Raw genomic sequence first — 12,743 nt, forward strand, 5'->3', positions numbered from 1 at the left:
ACTTAGCATACCTTATGGCTCCCTCCTCTCCACTACCCTCATTCTCCAGCTCTCCCTCCACCATTCCCCTCAGCACACACGGGAAAGGTTATTTGGACAATTGGTGGTGATTAGCTCTTGATTTGGCTCACGCTGTACGTTTGATCAGGCCGTGGCACGGAGGCGAAAGCCAATGTAACTGAGGGTGCAGCTGTGGCTTGGCCATGACTGGAATTGGGTGAGGAGAAGCAGAAGGAGAAGGAGGGGACGAGAGGAAGCACATGAAGGAGAGAAGGAGGTAGGGTTGAAAAGGAAGAAGAGGAGGAGTGAGGAGTTGGGGGTTTAAGGACCTCCAGGGTCCTTTGCTTTCTTGGCAGTTTGAGTTATGGATTCGGGCTGCTGGCAGAGAAAATGTGAAATGCTTTGTCCATGTTATTCCAGGTGTGGGCCCTCGTAAAGAGTGTGTTCCTTTCAACCCTTCGTCCAACAACCTGCTTCCATCCTCTCTATGCCTCTCCTGGGTGGTGGATTGTAAACACAAAAAATGTGGGTGCCTAATAGCTGGCTTGTGAATCGGGTTATAAAGTACTTTGCCCTAAAGTGTTTGGGGGGCTGTGTTGGCTGTGTTGGATGCACTGGCTGCACCAATCTTTGGGTTGGATGGGGTTGGTGTTGGGCTTAAGGTTGGCCCAGTGCCTCAACCTGGTTGGTTAGGCCAAGGAATTTTTCTCACGGTAACGGCTGTTCTAACCATCCATCCATCCATCCTTCCTTCCACTCGCAGAGCCAGCCAGGCAAGTAGGAAGGCCTCTCACTATCTGGGTGTTTAGCCAACAAATCCCCACTCCACTCCTTTGGCCTCTTCTCTATGTCCATATATCAGGCTGACGGCTGCGGAGAACCCGACATCCAGCCAGCTGAATAAAACAGAGATTAAGCACCCACCCGAATCCATTTAATTACTCATTCAACAGCTCTCGGCATGTAACTCCAACCGCTGTGAGAACTTTTGTGTTCTTCGGTCTTTACTTTTGCTCCCAGTGACCGCAGGGAGGTTGTTGGAGGTGGCTGGTCACAAAAGAAATCTTGGCCTCGGTAACTTAAATAATCTCATATTCAGATGTTGTTAACTGCATGTTTGTATGTCCGCAATTTAAGGCTTGGTTACCAGGGTGTGTAAGGCTGGGGGTGGAAGCCAGCTGAACTCTCGCATATTAATAATGACATCACGTAACATCTGTAGACATCTGTAGATACAGAACTTCTACATTTAGAAGTATAGTAAATATTTGAAACCAGACAGAAAAACAAAAATTGGTGCTAACACCAGTTCAATATTGTCGCCATATAGAGCAACGTCCTGGTGCTAACAGGCTAATCCACGATCCTCCCACTCTAATGTTTTTGTTTAAATCTAGAAATTCAATCTGTATTTATAAAACTGTGAACTTTGGGAGTTAGTGAGGCCTTGATGAGGGTGAGTGAAAATGTGACATGATCTTGGCAATAAAATGTTAAACTTCACAAGGACAGGGTTACAACCACAGTAGACTGCATTTATTTTTTTGGCATCTCTCAGGCGGTGCGCAACAGCCTCCAATCAGCAGTTACGATATGGCTTGTTGTCAAGAATGTATCAATTTGGCGGCAGCATGTTTGCTTTTGAGATAGTGGTGAACCAGGGCGGCAAGAGCTGCTTCTTGATGTGTATGACACAACAAACCCAGGCCCAAGAATTAGCTTTGATTTGCCACACTGCCAGCACTCACAAGGATCTGTGCAAGAGTGTGTGCACGCAAAACACATTCATGGCTACATAAAGTAAGGCTTGAGAGAGCTTGTGATATACTGATGATGAAAAATTGCTAGGCAAAGCTAATGTGACACAAACTCCTCCAGTTTTGCAATTTTCCAAAACTACCGCATTTAGTTAGAGTTTATGTTTGACACAGCCCTCAGCTCACTCTGATGGGGTCTGAGGGCCAGGAGAGGAGGCACTGGGTGCTGGAGGGGGACTGGGCATCGGGGAAAAAACCTGAGGGGGACCCAGGGTGCTGCAGACTGCAGAACAGTCGCATGACCTTTTCTAGAATGCTGCCACCCGCCTGCCACTGAAACACGGTCTGGCTAATTAAAGTTTCAGTGGCATTGGATTTTCACTGGCACAGCACACCTCGGGCAACCTTGGGGGCTCTTAGGCAGGCGATACACACAGAGGGAAGGATGGGAGATATAAGACAAGAGAGAGAGGAGCTGCGGAAACAGCTGAACAAGAGCACAGCCACTAGAGGACAGCACGGAGGATCCAAGCAATAACAAAGTCGGTTTGCATGGGAGAAAAGCTGTATATTAGAATGCAAATCTACAGTCACAAACATACACACAACTGGAGTATTTTACATAAGCTCTGACATGGTTTGCCCTTCCAAATAGTTATGCTCAAAATATTCAAGATCATATGGAATTAGAAATGAAATTGAAACTGTCCAACTCTGTTCAACTGGGTGAATGCAAGAGCTAAGCGTGAGATATGCAATGTCAAAATGCTGAGTGCTTTTCCAAATCTTATCGGGCCGCCTCTCAGGCTAATGGAATTTTGATGGGTCAGTATCAAGAATAAATACATGACTTATGACACGGCTACCGGGAGCATTACCAAATATACTGGACAGCATGTTCCCGTCTCTAAAGGATCATTGAATAATTGGCCACGTTTGACCAGGACATTTCTGGAAATATGGCCAAGAAAAGGTTATGCAACCAGACAGACTCGCTCATGGCCTGTATTTCACAATCTGCTGGCCTTGTCTCCATTAATGATCTTGACCCCCTTTTCACCATTTTAGAAGTGAAAGGGCCTAATGGAGCTGAACAAAGCTGCTTGTGTGTGCAAGTGTGACAGAGAGACAGAGACACGGAGCGAAAGAAAGCCCTGGTGACTGTTTGTTACAGCTTGATGAGGTCTTGGTCTGTGATTCCTGGGGGAGGTGGTCCAATCTGAGCTTTATTAGGCCTTATTGAGCTGTGTGCAGGCAGGTGTGTGTGTTTTCTCTATCAAGAACATTTGGCAGGGCTTTATGAGTACCTTTGTGTGTGTCCCTAAAATACGCTCAGTTGGTAGCAGTTTAATGGAGTGTGCGAAGCATTGTACATGGCCCCTTTTTCATGCCTGTAATTTTCTTCTCAGAGGGGAACTTTTTTAGTTTGATCAGTTTGGCATCTGATATATAATTTGTGTACAAAGCCTGTCTACCAAGATGGCAACTGTGGAGTCTAAATATTTTCTAAATCTGTAGCAGCCTCTTAACTTAAATATTTCACAATATCTCATTTAAAATGTGTGCAGATGCATGAGCAAGCCCATGAGGTCTCTTGAGTACACAGTTGTATGCTATGATCTTAATCTGTGATCTGACTGCAGACAGAGTGTGGAGTTTTGACCAAGTGGCAACCTCCATGGCTGTGAAATAAAGCCAATGAGGAAGTGCCAAAAACAGAAAGAAATAGAAATAAACATGTTTACAGCCTGGTACAAAAATCTGTTTTGGTCTCTATAGCTAACTTCCCCGTTCATGAAAACTGTACTGAATTTTTATAGAACTCATCTGTTATTATATTAAAGCGTGGCTGCATTGATTGACAGGTGATGCTAACAGAGGTGGCTTGTCTGAGTAACCAGGTTTCATTCAGCGGCCCCACGCTCCATCTCTTTGCCCATTTTTGGATTAGGATTAGGATTGGACGTTACGGATACTCGGTCCACGTTTAATGCTGTCCGTGGCTTTGACTGACGTTTGCCTCGACTGTTAGCTTTGATGGCTAAGAACTACAGAGACTGTACATTCTTCAATGTTTCTAAAAGCAAATTGGTTTTCCATCTCGTCTAAGTACAACATCCTGAATACAAGATGTCTCCGGTGTCTCCAGTCTGTCAACTATTCATTCAGTTAGTCACTGAAATACGATCAATCAGGGTTAGACTTATTTGGACTGCGGCACAAGCACATAAAAGTTTTCCCTCCGCATGAAACATCTTTATCATATTCAGCTTGAGGTATTGTTTCCATTAAATGCTTTTAAAGATGACAGGTTGAATTAGAACCTCTATTTATTCAGGATGGATTTGACTTTTCACCCATAATGATTGTATACCAGAGAGCCAGAGTGACAGAATCATTTGTTCCTTGAGAGATTTACATTGAAATGAAATCTATGGAAAGATTAATGTGGACACATCAAGTTTCCACATTAAATGAATTAAAGTGTATGACATTTATGTAAGCTATACTAAGACTATGAGCTGGGAGTTGGAGAAATATAAGGAGGCATACTGCTAAATACACACAGCCATGAAAAGCACATCATGGCCAAGTACACCCCATAGTGGCGTTGGCAAGTGTGACAGAGAAACCTCTGTATTCAACTGTAATTGTTCTCAGTACTTACGGTTGGCAGAGTTTGATGAGGTCCTGGTCGGTGGTCCCAGGTGGCAGGCCTCGGATATACAGGTTGGTCTTACTCAGCTGCTCTGCCCCTCCCTGGCTGCAGCTGTTGGTGCTTGGGCTGGGAGGAGCCATGGGATGAGGGGGTGGAGCATAGGGCTGCTGGGAAAAGAAGGGCAAAGAAAGGAAAGATTTAACATCTAAAATAAGGGTTGAATTTCTTAGACGCGGAATGATGAGTGAAAAAGTTAAAAACGCAGAGAGGTGAGGGGTGAGAAAACGTAAAAGCTAACATTCATTCATTGGAGTGGAAGAAAAATCCGTCTTTTGAAGAACCAGCGGGCACTACCACTTCAATATCACTGAAATTACGAGAGTAGACATTTTAGGGCAGCTGAGACACAGAGGATAAGATCGGGGTCAGTAAGAAATGAATATATTGAACCAGGCAGAAGATACTAATGAGTAAAATCTCAAGAAAGCAAAACTCTAACCTCAGTCTGAAATAATAAGAATACACAGCAGGGAAAACATTTTCAAGGAGAAAAAAAATGTCTGCACAATGACCAAAAAGTCAAAAAAAGCTCCTCAGATGAGTTGGCACTCACTTTTCCCACAAATATTTAACTATATGTCACCTTCCTTCAGTGTACAGTATAGCAATAAACTGCATCTGAAGCTCTTTGTGAGTGTGCCGGTCTTTTTTCTTAACACGCAATTGAAGTCAAGAGTGCAAACTTTTCTACAGTTTTCTACAAACTTTTGTATTTTAATTTTAAGTCAACATTTCACCAAGGGGACTCTCTGAAATTAGGGTTCATAAGGCTTCCAGCAGCTTATAACAGTTTTAAATGGCGGCAGGTTCCTGCTTGCTATTCATACCCTTAAAACCAATCTGACTGTAAAACAATTTACACCTCCAAGGGTGTGATATTCTTACAGAAATCCTCTCCAGCCGATTTCATAAACATTTCAATGTGAACTTTTCTCTATCTTCGAACATGTATTCAAAATGTATTAATCTGAGTCCCTCCCTTTCGTCTCTTTCTCCTCTCTTGGCCCTCCCCTGCTCTCCTCCTGTGTCTGTTGTGCTGTTAGTGTAGATTTATGGTATAGGAGTCAGGGCCCCCTGCTCACAGCCCATTTATATCTCTATTGCAGGGACACTGCACATAGTGACAGAAAGGGAGAACCAGGGCCCTGTGGGCATAAGCAGAAAGAGAGAGAGAGAGACAGAAGAAGAGAGTGAGTGAGCAGGGAAGAGAGAAAAACACGAAATAAGTGAGTGATGGATGAAACAGAAAAGAAAAACTGGTCAGAGAGGGGGGGGCATGACTAAATACCACCACCAGCTACAGTTAACCACTTATCCTCCCCAGAGAGAACCGAAAGACCCCATACCATGCCGTAAAAGCACATACACATTGACACACGTACACACACACACACACATACACACCATTAGCCCTCCAATCCGCCCCACACGTTAGCGGCGGCTGCCGAAGCATGGCAGATTTGATGCACTATTTTAAGCGTGTGTGCCGTGCCAGCGTGTTGCCTCCCACTCCTCAGACAAAGAGCCGGGGTCCCTGGAGCGTGAAGAGTGAGCCATGTCCATCAATGGACGGCCAATTACCACGCTGAGCTAAGTGGAACTGATGGGCAGCCACTCGCTGGGCTGGACACACACACACACACACACACTGTACATATATTTATGTTCGGGCACACACACAGACACAAATGCCACGTGACAACACAGAAACACTTTTTTCAGAAGGCAAAATACAGTGCACCAACCCAAGAGCTGTTTTAAATCCTCTGGGGCGACTTCAACTGACAAGTTTCATGTCAAGTCCTGAAGGGCTTGTCCATGTTAGGTCACAAGTGTTCAGAAGAAAATCCAAAGTGATGACGAAAGTCTTTCAGCTCTCTGAAAGGCGTCTATTAAAACGGCATGTGAACATTTTGCTTTATAGTTCATAGTGGGGTTTTTTTCTTTCTATGCATATGGCTAATGATTAGATAGGCATCATATGTGGCTGTGTTAAGCCTGTTGCTGTTTATTTTAACTGTTCTAGATTTTTACCAGGTCCAAACTTGAATAAAGAAGGACCCCATGTGGATTCAAGGTTAAGATGAACCACAACATCCTTGGTTTGAATCCTGCCAGCCTCAGTTTTATCTTTCTCTGTTCTAATAAAGGCTACTCTTACAGAGTCAAATCAACTTTACTCAGGTGAGTTATATCCCACAACTGTAAAGCGGCCACTTAAGCCAGACTCGAGTCCAAGTCCAAATCCATTAATTTTCCCCCTGCTTATTCGGCGTTGGGTTGTGGTGGCAGCAGGGCACTCCAGATGTCCCTCTCCCCAGCAACACATTCCAGGTTCTCCTGGATCTTGAGTCATTTCAGGCTAGATTATGATGATAGATTAGATTACTATGAAAGTTCCTCCAGTGGGTTCTGGGTCTGCCCTGGAGTTTCCTCTCAGTTGGATATGTGACTGGAACACCTCAAAAGGTAGGCGCCCAAGGAGCATCCTAATCAGATGCCCAAACTACCTCAAATGGCTCCTTCTGACATGAAGGAGCAGCGGTTCTACTCCAAGCGCTCTCCTGAGGTCCGGGCTCTTTACCCTATCTCTAAGGCTGAGCCCGGCCAGCTGGCAGAGGAAGGTCATTTTGGCAGCTTGTATCTGTGATTTGATTCTTTCGGTCACTACCCAAAGCTGATGACCCTAGGTGAGGGATGGAACGTAGATGGACTGGAAAATCGAGAGCTTTGCCCTCCGGCTTAGTTCCCTCTGAACCACAATGGTTCATGCTCCATTTTCCCAGCACTTGTGAACAAGATCCCAAAATACTTGAAAGCTTTCAATTGGAGCAACAACCAAGTCCATGTCCAAGTGTCAGGTCTATAACTTCAATTCCACTTTACCCCCTCCTCCAGCAGATTTTGCCTCATGCTGCTTTGGTAGCCGTGGTTACATTGACTAGAATGAAAAAAGCATAACTAGCGTCCAGTCACTCACGTTTTCATGCAGTGGCAGTAGTATAGAAGGATCTTAATCTCTTGAGTGCTCCATAGGAGTTATTTTCTCCCACTCAAAGTCACTGGAATGTGCACAGCTGCAGTTCAAGCCTCGACTTTGTGGCTTTCACCTTACATCCCTCTCCCCTCCCCTCCACTATTTTGTTTTATTTTTCCCAAGTCCACTGTAGCTCAATTTATACACACGGTACTTAACATACTGTGTGACGCATACAAATTCACCCGCACGAACACGAGACACTACACAGATTTGCTGTCAGTGCTGAAGGTTAATTGAAAGCCTCTCTCTCTCTCTCTTTTGTTCTTTGTTTTAGGCCTTCACTAATACACACGGCTCTCCTTTTCCTCCTCCTTCTCCTCCTCTCTGGGCTCCAGGCTTGGCTTGCATCCTGGGCTTTGGAATTCATGTGTCCCGCCCTATCGATTTGCTTTCATTTTTTAAGGTCAGAAGCTGAAATCTTACACAATGAGGCATAGAGGGTCAAAACCAGCCCATTACTTACAATGTTGGGCGAAAAGGCAGAGAGCGAAGTTATCCAAGGGGAAAGAAAAAGGCCGGAAGAGTCCCTCGGGATGAAGAATGGAATGGGTGCCGAAGGTCCCAGAGGATTGGTGACTGTTGGGTGGATGGAGGGACGGGGTGAGTGGGTTTAATGTCCCATTCTTGAGAACTTGGTGGTGTTTTGTTTTTATTTCATTCATGGTAAAATGTATAAAGGGAGTCTTTACTATTGTATTCTTGAAGAGTTCCAAAGTTTAGATGTGAAGGATAAGCAAAATGAACAAGTAGTGACAAAAGAGGAGGCTATTTACATGTGTAGTGTATGTATGTACATGCATTGGGAGAAGTATGTGAACTTACAAGTGTTGGAGCGAAATGAGCAAGCATCGCTTCAACACACACACACATAGATTCCCACCAAAAATGTCCCCTCCCTCCGTTAAAATCAAATTCTCTCTTGGCTTCCGCTGGTCGTCGAACTGGAGGTTAATAACCAAGCTTGTTTCTGTTTCCGGACGATTCCGTGACTGCCGTTTACCCTCAGCCTGTCAGCCTGTAAGATCCGGCTTTTCAAATATATAATAAATATAGGCCTTGTGTGTCAGAATGATGAGGATTGAATACAGCACTTGACAAAGGGTATTACAGCAAGAGAGGGAAGGCAATGAAAGATTGAGGGAAAGGGAGGGACAGACGAAGGGGAAAAAAAGCAAAATAGTGAGCTAAAGAGAGAAATGTGTAGAGAGAAGAGTGTAGGGGAATAGCTGGTTATGACACTTCAAAAACCTCCAGGTGGTAAATGAGAAAAACCTCCATTCTCCCTCCTCCCTATCCAGCTGTGACATGCCGCTACAGCGGCTTACTGGGGATTTCAATTTGCTGCACTGTATTTTAGACGAGCAGAATGGTTTACACAGGCCCAATTTACCGAGCCAGCCGTGCAGGGGGGTTCACAGCCTCTGTGACATGCCAGGGAATGTTTATGAGTGTATTAAGTGAGGATGATAAATCTAGCGTACGTTACATAGGGTGAGGGCAAACTGTTCTGCTCTATATTCACACACCCACACAAGGACAACACATATTTTTATTTTACAGACCAGAGCCCTAGCCTTCTCTGTCACTGAGAGTAATGTAGACCCGAACCCACTGTGTGCACTGTTATTTACATGTCCATGTAGTGCATATACAGCATCCTTACACTGGAAGAAATCTTATATTTATTTTGCACATTATGTAGATGTAATGTGTATGTAACCTTATTTATGCTGTATATGATCTCAGTTTTAAATAATAACAAAAATAAAAAAATAAAATCAGAATTATCAAGTTTTGAGACTTTTTAAAAATAATAACAGGATAAAAGTAACATTAATACATTTAGATTTAAGCAAAAATTGCAATTTCATTACAATAACAATAAACATTTCAATTTCAGAAGTGTTTATGATATGACATCCCTGCAGATAGCACCCAGAAAGTTTTTTTTTTGTTTTTTTCCTATTTCTGAAGCTGACTGCATCTTTACATGAGGTGGTTCCCTTACTTCTATAAAAAAAATAAAAATGTACACAATGTCTGGCAAACAGAGAGGAGCAGCAGTAATTGGAATGAAAGCAGGGATGTGGCTTCTCTGCCTTTCTCCCTCTCCTCCCTGCACTCTGCAGGGCAGGGCTGCGACTGGAGGAGAGGCGGCTGTGCACCACCGTGGTAATTGGCCCTGATTTATAGGAGGCCAGAGCAGTCAGAGAGAGCTAGCTCAACACTGGCAAGAGGCCAGACAAGGCCACGCTGTCAATATCAGTAAACCAACCCAAACCCAGCCCAAACCCCCCACGGCAGGGACGCCGCTACCCCGGATCAGCTGTCACCATGCAGAAGAGGTGCACGTGTGTGAGTGCATGTTCGTGTGTATTTCCTGTTCTGTGTGTTCATGTATTTGTGTGTTTGTGTTTCGATGAGTCACTCGAGTCGCACACAAACACAGGCGCACAGACACACATACACACACGCGCGCGAAGAGCTGCCACAAAAAATGACAAGCAGTCTCCTTAAATTGAAGAAAAAAGCCTCTCAGCTCATCCTCCATTAATTCATGCTGGCAAAGTCTCTGCAAAGACTCTTAAAGACAAGCATAGTCCCAGAGGCATCCCTTCCAAACTGCCAGAACTAACAGCTAACTCGGCGATCGGCTGCATTCACAGCAGCCTCTGAGCACGAAAGGAACACAAATCCCCCATCCATCCTGGGTAGCGGCTTCCAAACCTTTAGCCCTTAAACATGTGTTTTGAGAACCGCCGCCGCATCTCAATGTCGAGAGAAGAGGGAGGGACAGAGATGGAGGAGAGCTATTGCCTGTCCTCCTTTTGCCTCTGCGTTTCATGCCTCGCTCTTTCTCTCTTTGTCTATGCCTGTCGAGGTAAACCCATAGCCAAAGGAGTGAATAGCAAATCATCCCCAACTCACCTGGGAATGCAACGCTGCTGATGCTACAGCCAAATGTATCCTAATAGGGAAGAGCGAGAGCTCTCTGTATGAGGGGGGAGGGGGGGCGTTTAAGCGTAGAGGGTGCATGGGAGAAAAGAAGCGATTAGAGAAAGAAAAATAAAAGAGAGTTGTAGTTATAGGTATGAAGGCATTGAAGCCAAGGCCTAAGAGAACAGCCAAACCAGAAAGTAAGGCGGAAAAAAAGAAAGAGAAAAGAGTGAATGGGAAAAAGACAGAATAATGTACAGGAGTCATTGTGACTGTCTCATTCTCTCTGGGCTTCCTCGATCCTCCAGGTCTTCTTCCTCAGTAAAAACAAAAAGCTCTTGGATCTGGGACGGTGGTAAGCCAACACTGCTGTGGACAATGACGCAAGGGGCTAATTTTAAATATGCTGATTGGTCCATCTCCAGTATCCTTTAAAGCAGGAGATGGAGCTCTTTCTCTCTTCCTGTTTCTCTGTCTCGCCATTCTCATTGCGCACTGCCTTATCCTCCAACTTCCTTTCTTATTTCTCCACCACCCTTTTTTCCTGTCCCCTGACTGCTCTCTCTCTCTCTCTCTCTCTCTCTCTCTCTCTCTCTCTTCTCACTTTCTCTTTGGGGCAGATAAGAGCGGGATGTTGTCTACCGTGTCAGGACCCATGTGTCTGGATACAGAACCCTAGAGTTAAAATAAGGGCCATATCTTTCCCAGGGGGTAGAGATAGGATGCATACATATTATCTGACAGAGAGGACAAGAGCTATGGAGGTAAACAAGGCGTGCTTTATGTAGCATCACTGTTTCAAAACACTGAGTCATCTGTTTTAGCTGCGAGGAGGTGACATCATGGGAAAATAGTATTAGGCTTTTTAGAAATCAATCAGAAATGGTGTTAGAAAATAAAACAAGCATATTTAATATTAAAACTTGATTGCAAAAAAAAAAAATTCTATTACCAATTGCAAATATGGCATCCACAGATAGCACAAGGATGGAATTGGATTTACATTGCATTTGTAGAATAAACATTTTTGTTTTTTTTGCTGTTTCATTCATTTACTTTTTTGCTACTCTTCTCCAGAAAAGTACTGCGGGATCAATAATTAGTCACGAATCACCACAGTTTATAAGACTAAAAATAAATATGTGCAATGAACAACAATGCAAGCGTATGACCCAGAAAAGAGATTTTTTTTTTCTTCCCAATAAGGCTTTTATCAGGAGAGAAGCACTAACAAGAGAAGGTGAAGGGCAAACAATGGAAATCATCAGATCACGATGCCTCTATACTGCATGATATTATTACAAAATAACAATGGGACCTCTTAAACGGCCTTTGGTGTTCAAATCCATTTAATTCACATAAAAAAATGTGGTTTCTCCAAAAAGAATGTCAAAGAATTTGTGGTATCAGAAAGTCAGAGTTAAGAAACTGAGTCCTGAAGGTCAGTTTTCCCACTAGTGTTTATCAAAAGCTTTTTACATTATCAATCATCCTCTCTTAATGTTACTCCTCTGGCCCAGGGGTCGTGTTATTTCCTCTCATTGACTTTTTTTTTTTTTTTACAATGATGGAAAAATCTGAAGGCTGTCATTTTGACAGATGAACACTGAGTGCGATCTACCGTTACCGAACGTGATTCACATGCAACGCTGTCAACAGCACACGTGGACCACCTATAGTAGACCCCCTGTCCTGTTGGTATCGAGTCTGCGTATAAATTAGCTTTTGTCTAATGGTCTCGTCTTTGATCTCATATGCATGACCTTGTTTTCTAGTTTGATTCTGGTTTAAGCGTCACATTGGTTGGCTATTTAGCTATATAACTTAGCTATCACTAAATGTCATGTCACATTGATAAACGGGTATGCTTGTCAACATAGTGCAATTATGTAAACAATTTAATAATATACAAACAGAATTTCTGAAGCAAGTGGCAGCAAGGGGTACAAATCAGTCATCTGCTTTTTGTGGCGTTCACATGAAAAGAGACTGCACAGTCTCTCCATATCCTAATAAATGCATAATCTGTAAGTTCTTAATATTAAACGTTATTTTTAATCAAGTTGTTCTTGAAAATTAAATGCTACTGAATGGGTTACATGTCTTATTATGATTAAAATATTAAACTGACAGGTTATAATAGATTATGATGGAATTTTTTATGACCCTGTCTGTCAAAATGACAGACAACGAGAAAATCTAATGCAATCTCTGCTCTGACCTGCAGCGTTAGTTGAAATCTGTGTAGATGCACTGCATATTGCATAAGGTATATGTCTTTTGAGCATTA

At 43.5% G+C, this 12,743-nt stretch overlaps 1 protein-coding gene across 8 annotated transcripts in view; it reads right to left on the minus strand.

Annotated features, from left to right (window-relative positions):
- rbms3 (RNA binding motif, single stranded interacting protein) overlaps positions 1–12,743 on the minus strand; it is a 278,332-nt gene that overhangs the window by 151,875 nt on the left and 113,714 nt on the right. For 6 of the 8 annotated variants that reach the window (XM_019264207.2, XM_019264209.2, XM_019264210.2 and 3 more), the window contains one exon: positions 4,426–4,583. In XM_019264207.2, coding sequence (XP_019119752.1) covers positions 4,426–4,583 — 158 coding nt within the window. The remainder of the gene's footprint in view (positions 1–4,425; positions 4,584–12,743) is intronic. The other 2 variants (XM_019264208.2, XM_019264212.2) reach the window with 1 other exon arrangement.

The sequence above is a fragment of the Larimichthys crocea genome, chromosome XIII (genome assembly GCF_000972845.2).
Source record: "Larimichthys crocea isolate SSNF chromosome XIII, L_crocea_2.0, whole genome shotgun sequence".
Classification (NCBI taxonomy): Eukaryota; Metazoa; Chordata; class Actinopteri; family Sciaenidae; genus Larimichthys; species Larimichthys crocea.